Source organism: Delphinapterus leucas, chromosome 8 (genome assembly GCF_059928025.1).
Source record: "Delphinapterus leucas isolate spDelLeu-1000000601 "Yukka" chromosome 8, BTC_Dleu_Yukka2, whole genome shotgun sequence".
NCBI lineage: Eukaryota > Metazoa > Chordata > Mammalia > Artiodactyla > Monodontidae > Delphinapterus > Delphinapterus leucas.
In genome coordinates, this window is record NC_143136.1 from 11,713,461 (window position 1) to 11,737,674 (window position 24,214).

At 39.6% G+C, this 24,214-nt stretch overlaps 1 protein-coding gene across 1 annotated transcript in view; it reads right to left on the reverse strand.

The window, feature by feature from the left end:
- Window positions 1-24,214, reverse strand: part of COL4A3 (collagen type IV alpha 3 chain) — a 134,168-nt gene that overhangs the window by 34,571 nt on the left and 75,383 nt on the right. The window contains exons 13-28 of the mRNA XM_022567847.2: window positions 23,994-24,071; window positions 21,810-21,872; window positions 21,376-21,435; window positions 20,363-20,407; window positions 20,040-20,093; window positions 19,073-19,114; window positions 16,968-17,052; window positions 15,502-15,537; window positions 13,720-13,884; window positions 10,891-10,983; window positions 10,297-10,392; window positions 7,179-7,249; window positions 6,203-6,385; window positions 4,093-4,261; window positions 1,720-1,812; window positions 1,004-1,105 (exon numbers count right to left, since the gene is read on the reverse strand). Coding sequence (XP_022423555.2) covers window positions 1,004-1,105; window positions 1,720-1,812; window positions 4,093-4,261; window positions 6,203-6,385; window positions 7,179-7,249; window positions 10,297-10,392; window positions 10,891-10,983; window positions 13,720-13,884; window positions 15,502-15,537; window positions 16,968-17,052; window positions 19,073-19,114; window positions 20,040-20,093; window positions 20,363-20,407; window positions 21,376-21,435; window positions 21,810-21,872; window positions 23,994-24,071 — 1,435 coding nt within the window. The remainder of the gene's footprint in view (window positions 1-1,003; window positions 1,106-1,719; window positions 1,813-4,092; window positions 4,262-6,202; window positions 6,386-7,178; window positions 7,250-10,296; window positions 10,393-10,890; window positions 10,984-13,719; window positions 13,885-15,501; window positions 15,538-16,967; window positions 17,053-19,072; window positions 19,115-20,039; window positions 20,094-20,362; window positions 20,408-21,375; window positions 21,436-21,809; window positions 21,873-23,993; window positions 24,072-24,214) is intronic.

Here is a 24,214-nt window from a genome sequence, read left to right on the forward strand (position 1 = left end):
ATTCTGAATCTCCACTTTCAAGAAGCCCTTATGCTAGTTCTGTTTCCCATAGTTTACAGTCTCCTTCCAGAAGGCAAATCCATAGGGTTACAAGCTAGGATGCAATGTCTCAAGGCAGGGTCCACGAAGCACTTGGCTAAAACATGGGCCAGGTTGCATTACTTCAAGATCACTGGGAAGAAATCTAAGAAACTGGAGTCAAAGCCATTCTTGGGACCATGTGAGAAATGTGATTATGTTTTCCATATCAAATACTCATAAATTGAGATCAATATTCCTATATTTGGGCAGAACTGATGGGTGGTAAACATTGCTGACATATTAATGTAAGAGATGAAGCACCAAAAAATGGATTATATTTGGATAAGCACTTTGAAACAAACATGAAATTATCATAAAATCTGAAGTTCTATGGGACATCCCAGGGACTGAGATTACTCATATGCCATCCTGGACAGGACTTTGATGTATGTGTCAGCAGGGAGCCTCAGGTTACTGTTTGAGTTCCTAGCATCTGGATTTCTTTGGAGTGTTTTCCCGCTTTGATGAGAAATAGCATTTTTCCCTAAAGGAAAATAACTTCCATAATTTATTTGGGAGTATATAGGGAGATCAGCTGTCTGTGATTTAACATTTTTTTTTAATTATAAAAGAAATGTATAAGGTGAAGAAATGTGTAAATGTACAAAGTACAGGCATTTATTAAGAAGAATAAATTCCTCATAACCCCACAATCAAGAAGAATCACTATTACATTTTAGTGAATTTCCTTACGTTTTTTTCTGTGTACTTTAAAAAATATGACTGCGATGAGATTGCATAAATCAATGTGAATTCTCCCTTTTTCGCTAAAATTATTGTAAGGTTTTTTTCCCATTTAAGACTGGTGTAAAACATCATTTTAAAGGATTTAATGGATATTTCCTATATTATTCATTATATGTATTTATATTTTATAAATATCCACAATGAACCTTATGTTTAAAAATTTAAAAAAATTTACCCTTAGGTCCAGGAGGCCCAGGGAATCCGATTCCTGGAATTCCTGGTTCACCATCGGGCCCAGGAAGACCCAGATCACATTTTCCTGTGGATCCAGGGATACCTTAAAAACATGCATACATTTACATCAGCACCTTCCCTTTATCTTGCCTTAAAACAAAATGTTTGTTTCTGGGTCATCCCAGATCTTTTTGAAAATTAAGAAATAATAACCCCACCTTCCTCCCCCTTTCTGTGCAATGAGCTAATCATTAGGAGGTGCAAATAATTTTGAAAATATAATTTAACTCCTAAAAAGAAATATTCTCGATATCTTGAACTATATGTCTCCCTCCATCGATGCAAAGTTAAGTTTTAGACGATGTTGGCAAGGAAGGTAAGTTTTCAAATGAAGAAGCTGTGGGAACTGTCCTGATTAAACACCAGCCCACATTCCTTGCTCCTCCACCAAAAATCCATGCAGATTGTTCTGCATTCCAACTCCTCTTAAGTAATGGTAGAGATTCTGTTTTGGAATCAGAAGTACTAACAGGAATAATCTGGGTAACCTCAAAGGACAACAGCAAGTCTCCTGTCTGTTGGCTTGTCCCTTCTGGCCTGCACTGTTTTTTTTTGGAGCCAGTGACTATATGCTTTCCTTAGAATGGGAGAGTTATAACTAGGAGAGTCAGGGTGCCATCTGATGCCATGTACCAGATGTGGCAAAGGGATACTCACCAGGTGGACCTTGGGGGCCAGCACGGCCTGGGGCTCCAGGAGGTCCTGGGGGCCCTGGAACTGGTGTCAAAACACCGATTTCTCCCTTAGGACCTTAAGAAAATTTGCATCATAAGATTGGTGTGCATATTGAAGCTTTTCTTTCTTCAGAAGGGAAAAACACAATTATAAGGGGTTCATAAACATACCCTAAGGAATATAAAAACGAATCTGCTTCCATAGGCTTCAAAACTGGCTTAAAGATGACCAGCTCATAGAAATTCCACTGACAAATACATGGAAGCATCTACTATTGTCTAAGCCTTGTTTTAATTAAGAGCCCAACATGCTGGTCTATTAAAAGAGAGCCTATTTTTAAAAATATTGGTAATATGGAATTCAGCCTAACTGCTGGTGAATACTAGTAGGATATTTATTTATTGGGTGACTAGTTTTCACAGGAAGGCAGTATGATTTATTGGACAAAACATGAAGTGAGGCCTAACAAGTTGATCTGGGCTTGAATCTTGGCCCTGCCTTTTTTTTTTTTTTTTTTCTTGCGGTACGCGGGACTCTCACTGTTGTGGCCTCTCCCGTTGCGGAGCACAGGCTCCGGACGCGCAGGCTCAGCGGTCATGGCTCACGGGCCCAGCCGCTCCGCGGCACGTGGGATCTTCCCGGACCGGGGCACGAACCCGCGTCCCCTGCATCGGCAGGCGGACTCTCAACTACTGCGCCACCAGGGAAGCCCGGGCATGTTTTTTAACATAAGTTCCTCATGTGTTGAGAAAATAATGCCTGTGTCACTGGTAAAGATTTGAGATAACATTCTGACCACAGTGGCCAATATTAAAAACATGTTAGTGATCAGTATTGTCCATATATTCATATATTTATAGAAAGAATAAGTTTACAGTAATGTGATGGGGAAAATTTGGTAATAATATATTTTATGACAGTGGAGTCCTTCACTAAAAATTCACATTTAGAAAGAAGAAGATTTGAAGATGGATTAGAAGAGGGCTGAGTAAACTTTTTCAGTAAAGGACCAGATAGTAAATAATTTAGACTTTATGGCCCAGGTGGTTCTCTGTTGCAATTACTCAACTCTGTTATCCAAGTGTGAGAATAGCCAGGAACAATCTGTAAATAAATGAGCATAGCTGTGTGCCAATACAACTATATAGACACTGAAACTTGAATTTTATATAATTTTTACATGTCACAAAATATTATTCAAAAGTTTTTTTTCCCAATCATTTAAAAATATAAAAAACATTCTTAGCTTGGGAACTATACATGAGTGGGAGGTGGGCTGGATTGAGACTGAGGTCTGCCATGGTTTGCCAATCCCTGGATTAGAATAGCAGCCTCAAAGGTAAGGTGCAGAAAAAGATACACATGTATGAATAATCACAAAATAAGCTTTACATATGTGTGTGGACAGAAATGCATGCATACAATTTATAATATACTGGTGACCCTTGAACAACACAAGTTTGAACCACGAGGCTTCACTCATTCGCGGATTTTTTCAAGAGTAAATACTAGAGTACTACATGAACTACAGATACGGAGGAACCACACATAGGAGGGCTGACTCTAAGTTATACACGTAGAGGGTTGCCCGTCCTAACTCCCGCGTTATCTGAGGGTCACCTGTATGTGAATACTACTGGGGATACTGCACTCAAAATTTTATTCCTGGTGAGGGATGCTATAAAATGATTTGGAGACCAGTGGTTTTTTGGGTCTCTAAAGTGATTTTAGAAGTAAAAAACGACCGTGGTAGCATTATTTGTTTAACACTGTCAGTAACATGAAATTCTCATCTTTCGCCATGTTCTCCACCACGGATAAACATTGAGGTTCAGATCCCTCCTGAATCCCGCAAGTATGTTCAGTATACGTGGATCCCAAAATTAACGGGACTTTATTATCAAGACAACTTTTCTTCATTTGTCTTAGATACTTTGAAGTTTTATTTAGAAACCATTTATGAGGTTATGAATCAAAAAGAACAAATTTGCAATAACATGAGTGGGCCCTGGGCCCAGGAAGAGGCTTCTCAAGATCAATCCTATACGTTTTTGCCTTCCCTTTGTTTATCATAGCTAACTTCCACTCATGTCTTAGGATCTATTCACTCCGTTTATTTACATCAGTAATGGATATAGACTATTCCTAGGAAATTTCAGCTGTACAGCTCAGTAACAGGGAAAAAGAGGATTATCTCTACCATATTCTACATGTTATTTCCCAGTGTCTACAAGTTGACATCGTCTATTTACTAGAAGCATGTTTCTATTCATTAGTCTTGAGGGAGTTTCACTAGCGCTAGGAACCATCAACCCACTCCACAGGAAAACAGGACTGGAAAGAAAACTAACCAACCGGCTTCTCCAGGTGGTCCAGGGGCTCCAGGAAGTCCTTGGGTGCCCTTTGGACCAGGCTCTCCCCAAGGTCCATAGTCTGATGGTCCAGCCGGTCCAGCAGGTCCTGGGGACCCAGGGATGCCAGGATCCCCTGGAAGACCCTGGTCTCCCTTCTCCCCACTCAGGGCCTGTATCAATAGAAGTACGTTTGGATAGTGATTCATCCAGTATCCCTTTACACAGGCTAACCTCACCATGAATACGAATACCAGTTAGGTTGTCATGGAGAAGATCTTGAATTAAAAAGCAGTTGTTACCTGAAGGGCATTGTTCCTAAAATAAGAGCACTGAATGATGTCTGTTGTTTTGCCCTTTGGAATCCAGCAACATTTCATTAACTCTCTTGAGTTCCACTTAAGGTGTCCTACAATGGGATGCCACATATGACAACAGCCCCAAAAACCTAGCTCAAATTGGCCAACAACTCAAATGGCATTAGACGTGACATTCATGTTACTGGCACATTTCTAAAATAAAACCAGTACAGCAAACTTTAATTTGATTGGTTTTTCACCAGGTATTTTCATTATAAAGGAGATATTCTATCTGTAGTAATTTTTTTCTTATAAAATTTTTTTTATTGTTAATTCCATAGTCTGTCACTTTGAAAATGAGTTGTTTATTTTAAAGAAGTTGAATTTGACAAAATAATCGAAGTTCCCCTTCTTCTCCAACATGGCCCCAAATAATAAATTTGACTGGATTTTTCATTGTTCAGTGTCAATGCGGGACTGAGTAATCCTTCTTTTATAATTGCAGGGTGTAAGACTCAATCAGTTCCTTGATTTTCTCTTACTTTCTGGGACTTCTTTACTGGAGCTAATAAAAAAAATTAGGGCGATGCAAATGGAAGCATCACATGAACCGTCTTGATATTAGACCAAAAGAGTTCCCGACTCCAGCCCTCTTTAAGGATAACTGCCACTCTGGAGGGGCAGCTGACAGTTTGCCAAAGAGAGTCTGAAACATTGGCCCTGCTAGCTGCTTCCACTCAAAAAGCATTTTGTAGTTAAAAGGTTTAGAAAAGTCTGCATATCATATCCACAACCTGGGGAGTCACTATTCATATTCTCATGCTAAAGGGTCTGTGAGTGAATCTTTAAATTTGTTTGACAAGTTTCTCTGCTTGAGGTGGAACCCTTTGTATTGGACGACACTGATTAACCCTGGGAGAAACTGGGATTTCATAAAACAGGCTGGGCAGCATGCCTTGCAAACTTCTCAGATACATGCGATAGGTTCTCAGCCTCTGCCTCTATGACATTTAAAAACAGATTCTGGGGATGAAGTGAGAGAGTGGCATGGACATATATACACTACCAAATGTAAACTAGGTAGCTAGTGGGAAGCAGCTGCATAGCACAGGGAGATCAGCTGGGTGCTTTGTGACCACCTGGAGGGGTGGGATAGGGAGGGTGGGAGGGAGATGCAAGAGGGAGGAGATACGAGGATATATGTATATGTGTAGCTGATTCCCTGTGTTATAAAGCAGAAACTAACACACCATTTTAAAGCAATTATACTCCAATAAAGATGCTAAAAAAAAAAAAAAGATCCTAGTAGGAACCTCTCACTTGAACGTGTGAGAGATTCCATCCCATGAAGAGACAGAATTATATAAACTTAAATACGGTAAATGACAAAACATTTACCCAAATGACAAAACCCTAAATATTCTGTCCTCTTATGCATTTATTTTTACTTAAAAGAATGAACATTGTCCCCCAAATGTTGACTAAAACTTTCCATTATTAATCATTTTCTGAACTTCCTTATAAACTCATTTGATACAAATGTGGAATTGTAACTTGTGTATGAAACAAGGTCATTATCAATGTAGAATTTTCTGTGGGCTAAAAAAACCATGGAGTGCTATTTTTTTTTGTCAAAATACTATAAATATTTGTTCGGGTTATTACTGCTCATTTGAAGATGCCTCATCCTGCAGTTAAAGGGATGAACTGTGCTGAATGGGCAACAATTTTTTGAAAAGAAATCATCTGATGTCTTAACTTTAGAGCCCTTCATTCAGAGGGAGGGTAATTTGAAAAAAGTGTCTAGATACCAACCGGTTCTCCCTTAGGTCCTGGTAATCCTTTTACTCCCGGAGTTCCAGGAATTCCATCCAAGCCCTTTCTTCCAGGATGTCCTCGGAGGCCTGGATCCCCTGGGGCACCCACTTGTCTCTCTGGCTGAGATGCTTCACCTTTTTCTCCTTTAAGTCCCGGATGACCCTGATCACCCGGGAATCCCTAGGGTGGTACAAAAATGAGTCTACCTTGCATTTGGGTACAGTTCTTGTGTCAATATTAAAAAATGTCAATAAGAACTTTTCAATTTTAATGAACATGACTTTTTTTTTCCAGACCCTTTCTTTGGCCCATAAGTAAAACTTCAAGCTTTTTGGCTTTATTTTTTTCTTCCAAAGCTATAAAAAAAATTCAATTAGTGTAATTCAATGCAATATATATACAATAATATAATTCAATATGATACAACCTTCACATAATTCAGATTATGTTAGAATATTGGTAAATTTCAATATGCATCTATGGATAATTTGATTTAAATATACTTATCCAAGTATAACTTTCTGATTTAAATTTTTAACAACTTTATTGATGTATAGTTTACATATTATAAAATGAATCTTTTGTAAGAATACAATTCAATGATTTAGTAAATTTACACATTCATGCTACAATCTCCACAATCCAGTGTTAGGATGTTTCCATCACTCCTCCAAATTCCCGCAAATCTATTTGCAGTCCATCCCTGTTCCCAGCCTCAGCCCCAGGCAGCCACTGATCAGCTTCTGTCTCTGATACCATTTGAAATGATTATAAATTCATTAATTCATTCACTTATTCTTTCGCACATCATTCATTTATTTATTCAATCAACAAGTATCTACTAAGTGCTTTACTATTAAGTGCTCCTTGCCAGGCACCAAACTGACAACCTATATGGGGCGCAACCATATTTCCAGAGGGCTCCATTTTCCAAATTGAAAGTAAATAAAGCTTTAAAACCAGGAAATCTTACCGGAAATCCTGGAAGACCAGCGCTTCCTGGGGACCCTGGGATTCCTTTAATGCCAGCTGCCCCTTGTCTTCCTGAAAGCAGTAAATTATTAAGTATACATTGAACACAAACTCTGAACAGCCAGGGTAATGCAGTATGTGAAGAAAATAGGATGTCTTCTTCTGAAGAAAGAAAATTTCTTTATTAAAACACACAGTGCAAGGTAAGAATGGGAGTAAATAACTGGAATGAGAGATAACATTCAAAACAAGAAGTCTTAAATTTTAGCTTCCTAAAATTCTCGTCTTTATAATTTTAAGGAGACACATTTATTTCTTCTAATGATAAAAGTAATGGGTGTTCATTGTAAAAAAAAATACAGAAAGAAGAGAATAAAAATCACACATACGGGGGCGGTGGTGGTGTGATGAATTGGGAGACTGGAATTGACATATATACACTAATATGTATAAAATAGATAACTAATAAGAACTTGCTGTATAAAAATAAAATAAAAATCACGCATAAATCTACCACCAGAAGACAGTATTTGCTAAAATTTTCATGTGCATTACTCATAAAATTTTATATCCATAAATGCATAGGACTCATAATACACTTTTCTGGAATCATACTGTACATATGTCAATAAATATGGACTTATAGCTTCCCTTTAAATGGCTGCATGGTAGCCTATTGTATGGGTGAACCATCATTCATTCAGCTAACAGCTATTTTTAGACATTTAGATTGTCTCATTCAACTTTAATTGTTGTAAACAATGCTATGATAAATACCTCTGGATATTTAGTTCTGCAAATTTATCCAAAGATTTCCTTTACAATAAATTGCTAAAAGTGTAACTGCAGGTCCAAACAGGTACAAATCTTTCTGAGGCTTTGTATATCGGTTGCCAAATTGCGTTTTACTGTATTATTTTATACTTCCTCTATTTAACTGTCTCTGTAAAGAGGATCCCTTTAGAGGATCTTTTGGATGGATCTCAGGTCAGTTTATTAACAAATGTTTATTCAGATTTTTTTTTTTGCAAGATTTAAGCCAGGAGAATCTTTTGTATAGTAATCCAAACAGTTTTACTGCTTATGTATCTCTTTGAGCTATACCTGTAGTACCTCAAATGTAGGAAAACCAAGGAAAATACAGCAATGCGACTGGTTGGTTAGCAGCAGTGAGCTGCCCACCTGCATCACCAGCCTTGGGCCAGAGATCGCTCTGGGGATGTAGGAAAATTATGATGGCTTTCCTTTTGTTCTTTACCTTCCTCCCTTCCTTTTAGTTTTTGTTTTAACATTTCCCCCAGAGACTTGGGCGTCAAATAGGTGCTGTATGAAAAACACTGCCCCCTGTTCTTTGCCCCATCCTTTCCTGTCAGGCTTGTCTCAGGGAGTCAGGGGGCAGTCACTGCAAAGCAACTAAGGCCTTCATGAAGAAGTGGGTAGGATTTGAGGGTGACAAAGGGTCCCTGCCCTAATGCATGTCCTCTACTGGCTGGCCACAGTGCTCGCAGCTGCCATCATGAGACTTCCTTCTTTGGACTGAGACCAAGCCTCCCCGAAGACTCTGTGTCAATGCAAACGTCTACTGGATGGTGGTAACATGCAAACATGCTCTTATCTCCAAAGGTAGAGCTTTTAGCTCTTAGCTCCAAAGGTAGAGCTTTGGATTAACTTGGCTCAAAGGGCAGTGCCTGGTACAGCAATTAAGGGGTTCCAGTGTAGAAGGTGGAGCATGTCTCCAGAGGAGAGTGTCTGGACTGGAGTCAGGCTCTACCACTTATTAGCTATGTCATCTGATACCTCAGCTTCCTCATCTGTTAAATGGGGTTAATGTAACACTTAGCTCTAGGGTTGACATGAGGACTAAGGGATGGAGGCACAGAAGACATCTAGAACCATGCCTAGGGCACTGAGCAAGGGCTCTGTAACTTGAGAGCTCTTATTAGTTAATGAGAAATCATTTGAGGATGGTGTCTATAGACCAAGGTGCTAATGGCAGAACCTAGATGGTGTGTGATACCACGTGAAGGCCCTGGGTAGCCAGCAGAGTGGCACAGGGGCAGAGGAACCCAACTAATAAAATAGAGACTTCTTCTACTTCAAGGCTTTGTCCATGGTCATTTCTATGACCAGGGAAGGGGAAGGTAGGAGAGCCGAGGCAGAGACAGCCTGGAGCAACAGTGCTGAGGTGGAGAGTTCTGGTCTGGCACAGAGGTCGACAAGGGAAGCGACATATGCTTTATTTAGTCCTCAGGATACTGGCCTATGAAATGTTTTTTCCTTCAAAAGTTGACGGCTAATATTTTTTTAAAACATGAGATTTCAGATAAAAAAATCCCAATTTTATTCTTCCCATGAAAAATTGGAAGATTTATTAGCACAGAGCCTAAAAGGCTGCCAAGTAACAACAGGCTGGAGTTGAGTGCCTGATGGCACCTTCCCATTTACTGCGTAGCCCCTTCAGTTTACTGGAGTCCTCACCACTCCTTATCTTCCCCAACACTGGGGCCATTGGTGAACTTTGTTATCATGCTTGTATGTTTAAGAATAATGTGAAATAGTGCATGTGCCCATGATGATATCAAAAGGGGGAACATGAAAAATTAGACTGAGAAGGGTCATGTCTCTTGAAAAAAAGAATGGGAGACAGTTTCTTGCATTTCTTTTTTTTTGGCCACGTCTCTCAGCCTGCAGGATCTTAATTTCCCAACCAGGGATCGAACCCTCACCCCCTGCAGTGGAAGCCCAGAGTCTTAACCACTGGACTGCCAGGGAAGTCCCAGGGGCTTATTTCTTTATGGAAGAAAAAAGTGGTTTGTGTTTGGTATGGCTGCTTCACTCCTCCAGGTTACCAGCTGGTCCCCTGTAGAAAAGTGAGTTTACAATTCCTGGATAACACAGTGGTTTGCTAGAGTTCAGCAACTAAGACGGAATAAGGGGAAATGCCAGCTTTTATGGGATTTTTGGCTTCCTTTATGTTAACAGAGTGTGTTTCTGAAAGTCTCCCTCTAAATTCATATAAACCACATCCTGACATCTAGCAGTCTGATGCCTTTTTTTCCCGCCCAATGAATCGACCCTTTCGGTACTTGAAAAGATACTTGTGTGCAAATTGTCTGTACCTGGGAATCCTTTTACGCCATCTAACCCCGGCAATCCTGGGGGGCCTGGAGGCCCTGGGACACAAGGACACTGTGTGCACAAAAGGCCTGGCTCCCCTGCAATGAGAACACACTTGCATCACTCACAAACCCATGCCGAGTCCTTAGAAAGGACATATTTTCGAACCACACGATCATTCGTTACGCCTAAAAATTTTTTCATGTAGTGAAAATCATTTAGGACATTGTACATATTAATAAAAACATCATTCATCTATTATACCTGCTTACTTTATCTGAGCTTATTTTTTGTGTTCTGAGAGAGGAAATCCCAAGAGCCTAGTATTAAATATTTACTATTTCAGTGTTTCTCTCCTTGAGTGCAGGCTACCACCCACATACTAGGAAGAGCCAATGATTTATTGCACAGGTGCTAAATAAATGATTCATTTCCAGATAAATAAATACCATTAGGTAATCCTTTTGGAAAAGAAGCCGTCTCTGACTGTCTGCTATTTTGGGGTCATTGTTGTCTCAGGGAAATATAAAATCAGTGATAATAAAGATGACGAGAATGGCTTATTCTAGTTGAGAAACATCACTGATTGAACCAACCTTTGGGCCCATCGACTCCCGGGATTCCTGGAGACCCTGTATGGCCTGGAGGTCCACCATCTCCAGGGGGACCTCTGTGAAGAACAATACCACCTACAAAGAGAAAACACCAAAGCTAGTTTTTTGTTTTTGTTTTTTTTGCGGTACGGGGGCCTCTCACTGTTGTGGCCTCTCCCGTTGTGGAGCACAGGCTCTAGACGCACAGGCTCAGTGGCCATGACTCACGGGCCTCGCCGCTCAGCGGCATGTGGGATCTTCCCGGACCGGGGCACGAACCCGTGTCCCCTGCATCGGCAGGTGGACTCTCAACCACTGTGCCACCAGGGAAGCCCGAGTTTGTCATTCTTAAAGCAGCTTTTCAAGAAAGCTGTTCCCAGTCTTCCACATACATCTGCTATTATAATGGTGCGGTCAATAGTTAATTCTCTCAAATTGTTTTGTTCTATGATCTAATTTTTGGTCTTGCCATTTCCAATATAGGTTGAAGGCAATGCTGATGAAACTAAATATGTACAAACAATACCTATAGCTTCCCCCAATTTCAGAGCAACAGGTAACAGTGGAAACATTTAATTTGGATGGAATATATATGTGTTATATTATGTCTGTTCCATTATGAAAGAATGCTTATTTTGTGATCCAGTTATCTGTGTCTTTAAGTTGAATGGGTAGTTATCTCTGAACAGTAAAATCTACTTCCACTTATAAAACAAATACATCATAGGGATGAAATATACAGCATGGTAACTATAGTTAATAATACTGTATTGCACATTTGAAAGTTGCTAAGAGAATAGGTCTTAGAAGTTCTCATCACAAGAGAAAAATTGTAACTACGTATGGTGACAGACACTGACTAGACACTGTGATGATCATTTCATAATATATACAAATACTGAATCAATATGTTGTACCCCTGAAACTAATATAATGTTGTACATCAATTATACTTCAATAAAACAAACTGAATTTAAAAAATAGAAAAAAAAGTAAAATCTTATGGCACTTTTATACTTAACGTAGACTCATGTATACTTTTACATTTATACATTTGTAGATACTTATACATTTTCATATTCATTTCATATTTAACTCAACAAATATTTGAGTACCTACAATGTTCCAGCCCCCATGCTGTATGCTGGGCTTCAAAGAGTAAATGAGACACTCCCTGACCTCAAAGAGCTTTGAGTCTTATAGGGGAAACTGACTCAGACAAGCAATGTGGAAAATTCTATGATCAGGATAAACCTGAGTGTTATAAGAGGTAGGTGGGCTCAGTGAAAACTTTCTGCAGGACTTTGAAGCTCCAACAGGAAGGACAGATAGGTGTTGCTTAGAGAAGAAAGGGTAAGAAACAAGAACAGTCTCTGAAGGGCGAGGGAGCATGGTGCCTTTGGAGCGGGAGCTGATCTACGGCAGGCGCCCTGTGGGCCAGATCCTGATTTGAACATTCCTGAGCTTCGTGAGCTGTGCGTATCAGGCTTGTCATCGATAAAATGAGGACACAAAACCTACACCTGGAGAAAGACTTGGAGGGCTAGAAGTTGTTCAAACCCCTGATATACAGTAAAGTATTTTTGTTGAGTTTTGCTTTGCTTAGTTTTCCATAGATCCACTCCATAGCTTAACAGCTTGTTCTTAGACATTGTCTTCTGTTAATAGGATAATTTCTTAGATTGTTGTTAGCCTAAAGGAAAGCTTTTATTTATTTATTTATTTATTTAGGCCGTGATGTGCTGCTTCTGGGATCTTAGTTCCCCGACCAGGGATTGAACCCAGGCTACGGCAGTGGAAGTGCCGAATCCTAACTACTAGAACACCAGGGAACTCCCTTTATTTTTAATATTGCTCATATAACTAGACACTTAACTGAATTATTTTATTACTACTAAGAGTTTTCCAGATTATTCTTTTTAATTTTCTATGTTTATAATTATATTGTCTATAAATAATATTTCTTCCTTTCTTAAAAATATCACTGATGCATGGAAGATTCTTAAGGCTAGTAGGAGGGTTGGGTATAAAACACAAGACCTCCAAGGAACCTGCCAGGAAAGGCATGTAAAAATATATAGAGCGATCTGTGTGTTCCTGAGGTTCTATATCCCTATCAGCCACATACAGAATGCTAAGTGGCTCTATCAGCGGATGGAGAGAAAAGGATAACTTCATCAGAACTTCCAGGTACCGCTTCAGAGCCTCTGGGCTGCAGCTCTGTGGTTTCTGACCCGCTTTGCCTGGCAGCATCTTGCTTTGGTCCATGTTACACACCTCTAGCCTCCTGTCCTGGGGCTTCCCTGCTGATGACAAGCCACAGGATGCCCCAGGAGCCATGCCAACACAGCCTGGAAGTGTGTGTCTGTGGGGGGATGTGGGTGGGGATGGTAGGGTGTTAGTCCCGTCCTGTGGGGCACAACCTTGACCCATGCGAAATAGGGTCTGGTGGGGAAATTCTTGCCTCTTTGTCTCCCCAGGGAAGATTATCCTGAGACGAAGTTATACAGCTTCTTGGAAGATGGTCTCCAGGGACTGAATGAGCAGTTGCGCTTGGCCTAGGCCAACTTGATAATGGTCATTCCTTCCCTGCTTCTCTCCCCTTGTTCCTGTTTCCTGCTCCACCCTCTGTGGGAACTCAGGCTAACACTGGGCTGCGCTTGCAAAGTAGCCCTGCCACCGTAGCTGCTTCCACAGGTGGTTAATAAATGAAACTCCACTGGAAACATAACTCCTACGGTCCACACTGATGGCCAAGCTGCGTGTAAGGTTCATCGCCCCCGATGGGCACATCTCTGTCACCGGGCAACGTATGCAAAAGGGCATCTTTACCTGGTGGTCCTGCAGGTCCTGGCAACCCTGTAGGGCCTGGTGAACCAGGACAGCCAGGGGACCCGGGAAGCCCCACTGCGCTCTTTCCTGGGGGTCCTCGCTCGCCTTTACTTCCTTTTGCTCCTGGTACTCCAGGGGCTCCTTGGAGGCCAGGCCTTGATGACCCTTGGAGAAAATAATCATTTATTGTTTTTTAGATGTTTCCCTGATTAATATACATTTGTTTTTCAATTGCAAAAAGTGATATATTCTTATAAAAGTTGTACAATTGAAAAGTATATAGAGCATATAAAAGTGAATTATCTGATGTCCCTTATCTGTGGCCTTGTTAAACTATCACAATACAGCAGAGCTCAGACCATTCCATTTCAAGAAGATAATTTATGTGACTTATTACAAGGGGCTGAAACAGAGGTTGGGATGCACTGTAGTCTCTTGATTCAAAAGGACTTCAGGAGAAATTCTTCAGTATATGTTATTTTATAAATTCTTTTTATTAGAGACTAAAAGATGCCTATCTTTCAGGGTCTCCAATGAGAAAGAGAGATAATTGTAATTGGACTTTATTCTTGCCAATCGTCTTAGTTATATTAAAGGGTACCCTGAGGGAGGCAGGCATCTCCTGGGGGAGAAGCCATGCCAGGTGATACAAAACCCCCTTCTTCTGTCCCTTCTAAAATGACCCAGATGTGAGAAGGGCAGTCTCAAATCTCTGCCTCATAGTTAAGAATCTCTGCTGAGAAACCAGTGGGGGTAATATCCGATTATTTCTGATTATTGAGCTTGAAGATTTTGGCCTAAAGGCTAATAATCCTTCGGATTGACATCTGTTTTAGAGCGTTTTAATTTTCACTTGCTGGCTTTTTAAACCATTCTATTCATTACTTGGAAGGAAGTCTTTCTTAATATTTGGTCACACCTTTAAAATCCCCTTTTGCATCATTTCAGCTTCAAGAAATACCTTCTGTTAAGAGTTTGGTATATATTTTTCCACGCATATGCAAGAACACATAATATTTATCCATTGATCTTTTTCTTTTGCAATAGGTTTATAATATACATGTAGTTCTTCAGTCTGTTTAATTTTAATTCGTTTTCAAAATTATGAAATAGTTTAAATATACAGCATAGTACCGAGAAAAATATAGTCCATGGCAGGGCTTACCAAATCTTTGCTATTTTGTTCTTAGTTTTGTCTCCTTTACAAAATGACACATTATGGTACGACAGTTATAACTGAGGCTACGGTGGTTGATCTTTAACCATCCTTGATCCTATTCTTCCTCTCTCAAGAGGCAACCACTCAAATGACTCATGGATCTTTTTTCCACTTCACAGAATTGTCTATGTACCACAAACAATATATTTTTAAAATTAAAACTTTACACAACAGCTGTAATCTATGTGCCTTTAGGCAACTTGTGATACACTACGAAAACTATCATTTTAAGCAAACTAGTTGCCATAAAATTATTGTTTTTCTAGCTCTGTGCCTCTTCTGAGTTTCAAGCCTTCTGCTCCTTACACTGAAGTTACTGTCTTACACTTAGTAAAAACTACTGAGAAGTAAAAAAGAGCATTTCTCTATTACTTTGTGTCAGTTTCCCAGTTTCCACTCCCTTTTCCCCTGCAGGTCACAAAGTTAACGATTAAGAAGTTGGAAACACTTGTATATCAATTAATGAAACATTTGTCTTATGTAAATACTGCAGACTCACTAGAGAGCAGTGTGTTTTCCATTTAATAGCGTTTCTATTGGTATCCTGAGAAACATGTACGTACCAGGACTTCCAGGGGCTCCAGGGGGACCACTGGGACCTGTGAATACATAATAGCAATTAGTTGTTTACAAAGATGTAAATATCCCCGCCCCCCGGTTATTGAAATCTTGGATGACGATATAATAATAATATAATAATACATTTTTCATACTTTTTCTCCACTCTCACAGAGGTAAATATGAGAAAACTTCACTCATTTAAACAAACTGTAAAGAAGAAACTAAGTTCATCTTAGATGTCTAGCACTCAAAAAGGGGGAGAGAAGAGAGACAGGGGTAGGGGATAAGGGACATGAGCTACTATGTATAAAATAAATAAGCAGCAAGGATATATGGTACAGCAGAGAGAAATATAGCCATTTTTTGTAATAACTTTATATGGAGTATAATCTACAAAAATATTGAATCACTATGTTGTATACCTGAAACCAATATAATATTGTAAATAAACTATACTTCAATTTTTTAAAAAAAGTAAACCATGCTACTTTATCATCTTCAAATAATTCAACAAGACACTTCCTAAGAGTCTGCTCTGTGTTTGGTATTTTGCTGGGATGATTCAGATGCCAGAATATTAAATAGCTGGAATTGTCAAGAATATGAGTTTGGTCTGGATCCATCTCAGATCGCTTATAGCTGTAACACTGCATAGGGCTCTAATTCTTTGATGTATATGAGTGATTTATAGTAAGCATATCAGATTTTTAAAAATCTATGTCTAATACTTATCTGTCCATTTGTTTAAGTACACTGAGACTTTTACCCCTCTTAAGTAAAATTCTTCTTTGAAATCTTATTTATATCAATAATTTTCCTAGATCAGTGGTTCTTAATCCTGTTGCACATTAGAATTAATCTGGGGAGCTTTAACGATCTGCCAGTATCCAGGGCCCTCCTCCAGGCAATTAAATCAGAACCACAGGGATGGGACCTGGACATGGTTCTTATTTAGCAGTTCCTGGGGATTTTAATGTGTAGTAAGAGATAAGAGCTATTAGCCAGATCTTTGCAATCTATCAAAAGGGATAGAACGTAAGTAAATGTGACTTTAATTCATGATGCTGGAAGTCAGAAAACCAGGACTTCAGTTCCTTCTTGTCACTATTTGTGTGGATTTGCTCAAATTATAGCTTTTCAGGGACTCCATTTTCTCTTTTGTATCCCACTGAGATTGCTGGCGGACACTCCCACCTCCTTCTCTCCAGCCATGTTTGTGTCTTCCTACCAGACTTGAACGTTATGCTTTCCTACATAAAGATAATTCAGTTACCTTCTACTGTATACCACCTATGGAATTTTCTCATGAAAATTAGGAAACACCAAAAAATATCACCACCTATGAACATTAGGAGACCTCCCTTCTCCTCTTGCCAATTCTGGGTCTGTAAACACATGCTATACATTTTGCCTTGAAAGAAAGACATGGAATGATCAGCAAATGCTTTAGGAAGAAATTTATTCTCACCCTGTGGGCCAGGAGCTCCCTTGGGCCCTGATGGGCCTAGAATTCCTTCATCTCCCTTTTCCTGGTATGCATCATAATATTCTGTCTTAAAGGAAAAAGAAATTAATAAAGAAAAAAGACGGCTATTTATGGACAGCTCGCCAAATGCAATTACTTCAATTTCTTCTTTTTTGGCTACAATGATACTTTCCTTATTTTCTTGAATTCATAGGTTTATGTGTTAGAAGGATATGGCAGTTAAGTATATGGCATGGATACATTTAAAAATAAAAGTTAATCTGGTATCATGATATCATATATTTCATGGGCTTTCAATTAGAAATACGTTTTATGATGTGGCCCAAATCACACATACACATTTCAATATACATATACATATCTATATATGTGTGAATATGTATACAGAAATGAAAGTTTCACAAAATAGTGACTTCTTACAACATATGATCAACGCTGATATTTTTTATTCTATTCTGTTTCACGTTTTAAAAATGATTGTCCTGAGGACTAAATTTATTTCAAAGTATATTGGGACCTACACATCAAGAATACTTTATTGATTGTTTCTTTAAATTTCAGGACACTTTTGACCTTCAGACAAAGGTTTCCTCAGTCCAAGGACTCAGGACTATTACGTATTTCTTTTTTTTTTTTTTTTTTTTGCGGTACGCTGGCCCCTCACTGCTGTGGCCTCTCCCGCCGCGGAGCACAGGCTCCGGACGCGCAGGCTCAGCGGCCACGGCCCACGGGCCCAGCAGCTCCGCGGCATGTGGGATCCTCCTGGACCGGGGCACGAACCTGCGTCCCCCGCATCGGCGGGCGGACTCCCAACCACTGCGCCACCAGGGAAGCCCGACTATTACGTATTTCTGAAGTGATCAGTGGACCTACTGCTGGTCTCCTTAACCATCTACTTCCAAAGCAGAACTTCCTCTGAAGTTAGCAGAAGCTGTAGAGTTATGTGGTATTGAGCATGAGAAAAGAAGATAGAAAGAAGATGGAAGTATAAAAGTTTTTTTAAAACTTAGTTCTTTCATACGCTTCATGGGGCCAATTAGTTCACTGACTTGTTTAAAGAATAGGTAACTAGAGCTTTGTGGTTAAGCAGTATAAAATCACAAAAAAGAATTACTACTAATCACAGTACTAATAATGTAATAATCTCCTCCGTCATAAAATCCATAAAGACATGTGAGTACCTTCCAAGTAAGTACTTTCACAGAATAGCCTCTTTTATTTTCCCAGCAACCCCTTAAAAGTATCTTGGGATTACTTGCCATCTGAATCATTTGCTTGTAGTGTAAAGAGGCTGATTTCTGGGACCCTCCTCCGGTTACTGAGTTGACTGACTTAGCCTGAAGGGTCTGAGAACTGCGTTTGTAATAACACGCACACACACTCCCCCAGTGACTCCTTTGCCACCATGGAGGAGCTTTCTGTCATACCTGCACAGTCACACTGAATGTGAGAACCACCATCTTTTGAGGCAGGAAAGGAAGAGGCCAGACCTTAGGGTCTGGGTCTTTTGCACTCATCTCCTTAAGCTGCAGAGTCACTGTATAAAATGTAGCCACCCTGCAGTCAGGAGCTGACAGACATCAAATCCATGTTCACGCCGGGGAGGGGAGGAAACAGCCTGCCGCTAAGGAGCATGGGCTGGGGTCATTGGTTTTTGCTGGTCCTGTATTCAACCCAGGGCTGAGCTTCTGCTGCCTCACAGTGCAGGGCTGTCTTAATGGGGCCCAGCTGGAGACGGCCACCCTGCTGCCCAAGCAGTCCTCCTCTGCTGCCTTCCTGCCCTACTTAAGGGCAAGGGATTACTTACCTTGGGCCAGGCCTGATTAGACAAAGGTTTTCTTCTCTACAGCCCAGGATGGGCATGGCCAGTGCATTCCAGGGACCAAGTAGGACCAAAGAAAAATACTTGTCCATTATCAAATGGACAAATAATGACAACAGCTATTTTTTTTGCCCCGGTTTGATAAAAAGGTAAATACTGTAATCTCTATCATAGCAGTCAATAAGAGACAATGATTCAAAATTTCCTTGATATTTTGAAAGACTTGATCAAACATGACCTTAAAATGGTCTTTAATTACACTTACTGGACCACGAAATCCTGGAGGGCCCATGTCTCCTTTCCACCCCTATGTTGGAAGACAGTTAGAAATTATGAGCACTTTAATCAAAAGTATTTACATGTTAGGTAAACTTAGAAACCAAAATGCACAGGTAAACAAATCTATGCTAGAATTGATGTTATTTCTATGAAATGTGCAAACCAAGTTAACATGAAAGGGATACTACTTGTGATTATCTTCCTGGAGGGCCATATCTGAGTCAAGAATCTTATCTACAAGGTCTGGAAGAAGTGGCTCTTGTTCTCTAGGTTTCTTCCACATCACTCCCTTCAAAGGATGTTTGCATCATTGCGTGCTCTCCTGTTCCCACCCAGAATAGAGGCACAGGGAAACCAGGCTGTGGGTTGTAGGCAATTCCCGGTGTCCCAGCTATAATCAACCTCCTTTCTTACCTACTCAAGAGGGCATTCCAGGATTCTACTGGAAGCGATATTAACACAGGATAAAAATCTTGAATCTGCATATATATGTACCTATGAAAACTATTTGAAAATATCTGTAACGTGTTGTCAGAAACAATGATGTGGAATATGGTCCACAGTTAACTGATGATGACCTTTCAGTACATCGTGACCCAGGTTGAGACTCATGGGGACCAGCCTACCCTTGACCTCTGATGACCTGAAACTTCCTCCAATCGCAGGTCCTTTCCAGCTTCTTCCTCAGGGAGCTGAAATCTCAGCTGAGATTTGAGCTGAAATCTCACTCGTCCTAAGTCAGCTTCTACTACACAGGACAGGTGCAACATCTTTCCCCTTCAAGTGTTCAAATATAGTTGCCACATCTCTTGTTTCTTCTTAACAAATAGGCTAAGATGTTTTAGTGAGCTCTAATTGCAATTCCTTGTACCAAGTTTCAGGACGTGTGGGGAAAGGGTGACCAAACCCAACCAATTAAAAAAGCTGAAGATAGATGTTAGGAAGGGAATTACCTTGATGCCATCTTCGCCCCTTAACCCAGGGAAACCCTTGCTGCCTTTGGCTCCCTACGGAGAACAGCAAAGTGCGTAGGTCAGAAGACACATTGATAATCAATCTCTTCTGTAAGAAGCAAAATGCTTTAAACTCCTTTCAGGAAAAAAAAATGTGCTCAGATGACCTCTCTCCACAGTGAGGGTGTAACACTATGATTCTCAAACATAATTTTTAAAAGCTATATGCTTTTGGTTTGCTTAAAACTAGTGACTCTCAAAAACCCTTTTGTCTAATAGGACCGACACTTTCACTATATTAATGGGCCAAGTCACGTCTTTACCTCAGTGCCAGGGAAACCGGGGGCACCATCTTTTCCAGGCTTTCCCTAAAACAAAAACAAAACAAAAACACGTAACTTAATAAATATGGGTAATTTCAATAAACATGAAAAATTAAATGATATGATCATCTCTTGACCTTAGGCAAGAAAGCCTGACTGAGGTTTCCCCCACTTATTAAAAGGAAAAACTATTAACCACAGAACAGGTGATGTCCTTCTCTTGCCAGGGAAGGCAGAAGCCAGTCAGAATGGGAAATTAGGGAGGGTCACTGGAAAAAGGAGAGGATATTAAGAGCTAAGCTTAAACTAGAGTTAACACTACCCATCAAAGCTTAGAAGGAAAATCAAGGAAGCACTGAGCAGAGAATGGAACAGGAAAATCCAGAAAGAGGGAGGCATTCACAGTCTATTCATTTGCGGTGTTGGCAATTCCCTGAACTCCAGATGTGCCTATATTTAAATATATGTATAAAAGGTATTTTGCAGCATTCAAACAGACAGGGCTTTTGGGATTAACTATTATGATAAAATAATAAATGATATGATAAAATTAAAAATCATATTAGTTGAATATTTTTTCTTAGAAAAAAATATTTTCCCAGCATATAATTTTTAGAGTTTTTAAACAATATATGTGTTTAAATCTTTGCAAAATAGAGCTGGGAGGGAGAGTGAGCCTCTGTTGCTTCTACATTCTCCTCTTTTTTTACCCATCACCCCCTATATGGATGAAGATCGTTTGTCAAAGAAGAGGATGAGGCTGATACACAGAGAGGAGCAGAAGTGAAATGGACAGAGTCCTGCCCATTTCATTTCAGGTTCAGAAGTCCTTGAAGCTTGTTTTAACCTTGAACTTCTCAGATACTTGAACAAATAAATTCTAACTCCCAAATTTTAAAAAAAAGTTTAGAAAATCTAAGCTAGTTTGAGTTAAGCACCTTATATTCATGACCTCAAGAGTCCTGAGTACTTACTAATTTAGGTTGCACATGACACTGAATTTCCAAACTCACCTGCGGGCCTGGTTCTCCAGGAGCACCTTTTTCTGATCCGTAAGATTCTCCAGGTGGCCCCTGTATTAATGAGAGTTAGGTCAAGTTTTGTAAATTATTGATTTTTGACTTACATTGATTTTTATTAACTTTTCCCTTTTGTTAAAATTTTTGAAATGGTGGGTTATCTGAGAAGGACATCTTATTTATGAATATTAATTTAGAAACAGATGCTGAAGATAAATCATAAGATGGGTGCCATTGGGTACACGTAAAACAGTGCAGGGATTTCAGCTAGAAGTGGCCATAAAATAATTCTAGTATTTACGATCTCTGCGGTAAAATACTACCGTGCTTTAGCTAATATTAAGATTTAAAGGTAGATCATACGTCAAAATATGCTCTAAGGTTCTACTTTTTGTTTCAAGGGAACAACATGATTCTTAGTGACCTACTGAGGGTCCAGGGCGTCCAGACTGGCCCATGGCTCCCTGGTCTCCCTTCTCCCCCTTGAGGTCCTGTCACAAAAACAAGTTAAGGTCATTACAAACAGATCAAACAAGATATTATTGACTGTACTTGGAAAAGTCCTCTGTCTGTTCAATGGATTGGATTTTCAAGCTACTTATATACCTCCTGTTAACACACCACATTATCAATTTTCACATTTTGAATTTTATACCTGGGAACCCCCTGAAACAATATACAAACTTTTTGTGTGCTATATTTTATTTATTTTTTAAACTGATGTATAGCTGATTTACAATATTGTATTAGTTTCAGGTGTACAATGTAGTGATTCAAGATTTTTATACTCCTTTTATAGTTACTATAAAATATCGGTTCTATTCCCTGTGCTGTACAATATATCCTTCTTACAACCTTTTCTTTTTTTTAAAAAAAATGAAAGTATCCTTTAGATCAAACCGTATTAAACTAATTTAATTCTTGAATCAGTTTTCTATAAGCACAATTAGATCATTTCTAATGTAGTTTACTTTCATTTTTAATATGCTGAAATTATTTTCACTGAGATCAACTATTTTCTGAGTAAATGTTACAACGAGGATTGAATTCATTAATTAGGTTTGTTTTGCCCTTATCACATTTTATTCCTATATTGTGAAAATATAATTTTCAAAAACAATTTTTTCCCAATGTGAGTATCCTCCTGAGGGCATCATTTTTATAAATAACTCAATTTTGTCCCCTGGGTCAAATCTTCCAGATCTTGCTTTTGTCAAAACAAGATTTTTTCCCATCAGTTTTCAGCCAATAAAGCTTTAGGCTTTATTAAATATACTGTTGTTGATTAATTCTGAAAAGTTCAGTTACTCTCCTCAGCCAATTCTTTTCCAGTCTTCAATGAGAGTTAGTATTTTGGCCACATAAAACTTACCATGTTCTGTTTTAACTCTTCTAGTTTTGTGTTGATAATTTCTATCATTAAAAATGAATTATATTGAAAGAGATGATTAAGGGATTTCTTTTGGGGGTGATGAAAATGTTCTAAAATTGCACATGGTTATATCTGCATAATCCATGACTATACTAATAGTCACTGAATTGTACACTATATAAGTGAATTTTATGGCCTGTGAATTATATCTCAATAATGCTGTTAAAAGTTAATTATAATTAAAACCCATGAATTTTATTCTTTAGAAGGGTGAAAATTATGGTATGTGAATTATATTGCAATCAAGCTATTATTAAAAACAATTAATCATAAGTTTAAAGGAGAAGGATGATTTATGTTTATTTCTTAGTTAATCCACAAGAAAATTGTTAGCTTCCCCCTCACTCCCCATTCCCCTTCCCAGACATTCCAGGGTCAACCTGGTGTCTAGGATTGGTGTATGATGCTGGGATGCACTTCTTCTGAGCATCTGATTCAATTCCATCCTCTGGTCCTTCTAGCTACCCCAGTGTGGGAGCAAAAAGCACATGATAATGTCAAAATAACGAGTCACAGTGTCCTTGGAGAGGAGTGGGGGCCACATTGCCTTGGGGTGATGACGGCAGGTAAAAATGTCCCATTTGATTATGATACTGCTCTACCCTTATCTTTAGGTCATTGCTATCCAATTGCATCAGAGCCACACACCATTTTGCTACTGTTTATTCAAAAATACTCACCGTATACCCACCCTATGTTAGCAACAAGGAGAGGGATGGGGATAATGGGTGAGCAAAATTAGATCTAGGCTCTTCCTTCAAGAATGTTGGGAGAGGGCTTCCCTGGTGGCGCAGTGGTTGAGAGTCCGCCTGCCGATGCAGGGGATGCGGGTTCGTGCCCCGGTCCGGCAGCAGCTGGGCCCGTGAGCCATGGCCGCTGAGCCTGCGCGTCCGGAGCCTGTGCTCCACAGCGGGAGAGGCCACAGCAGTGAGACGCCCGAGTACCGCAAAAAAAAAAAAAAAAAAAAAAAAAAAAAGAATGTTGGGAGCGGCTTGCCTTGTATCTTCCCCATTTCATGTTTTCTAGTTCTCGAGTAAAAGATGGAGAAGGAATAAAATCCAGAGGCCCAGGTTGGCTGAGCTGGGCTTAGGTGACAGAGCTTATAAAAGAGGTAAGGGATCAAAGGACCTCATCCCAGAAAGGGGAAGGTGCAACCCTAATAATAAAATTGAAGAGTTACCGTTCTGTTGACCAGGCCGGTTAGTGTCACGATAACTGTTCCTGGTGGTCCGGGCGGTCCTGTTAATCCTTTCATACCCTAAAGACAAATACACTCAGGAATAAAAAACTAAGCTTGAGAGATCTACATTTCCTCTTTAGTTCTTACCTGGGAAGATAAAGCAAATGGAACCTGAGACACAGGAAATACTTTCGTTTCAATGTGACTTAATGAATAAATTG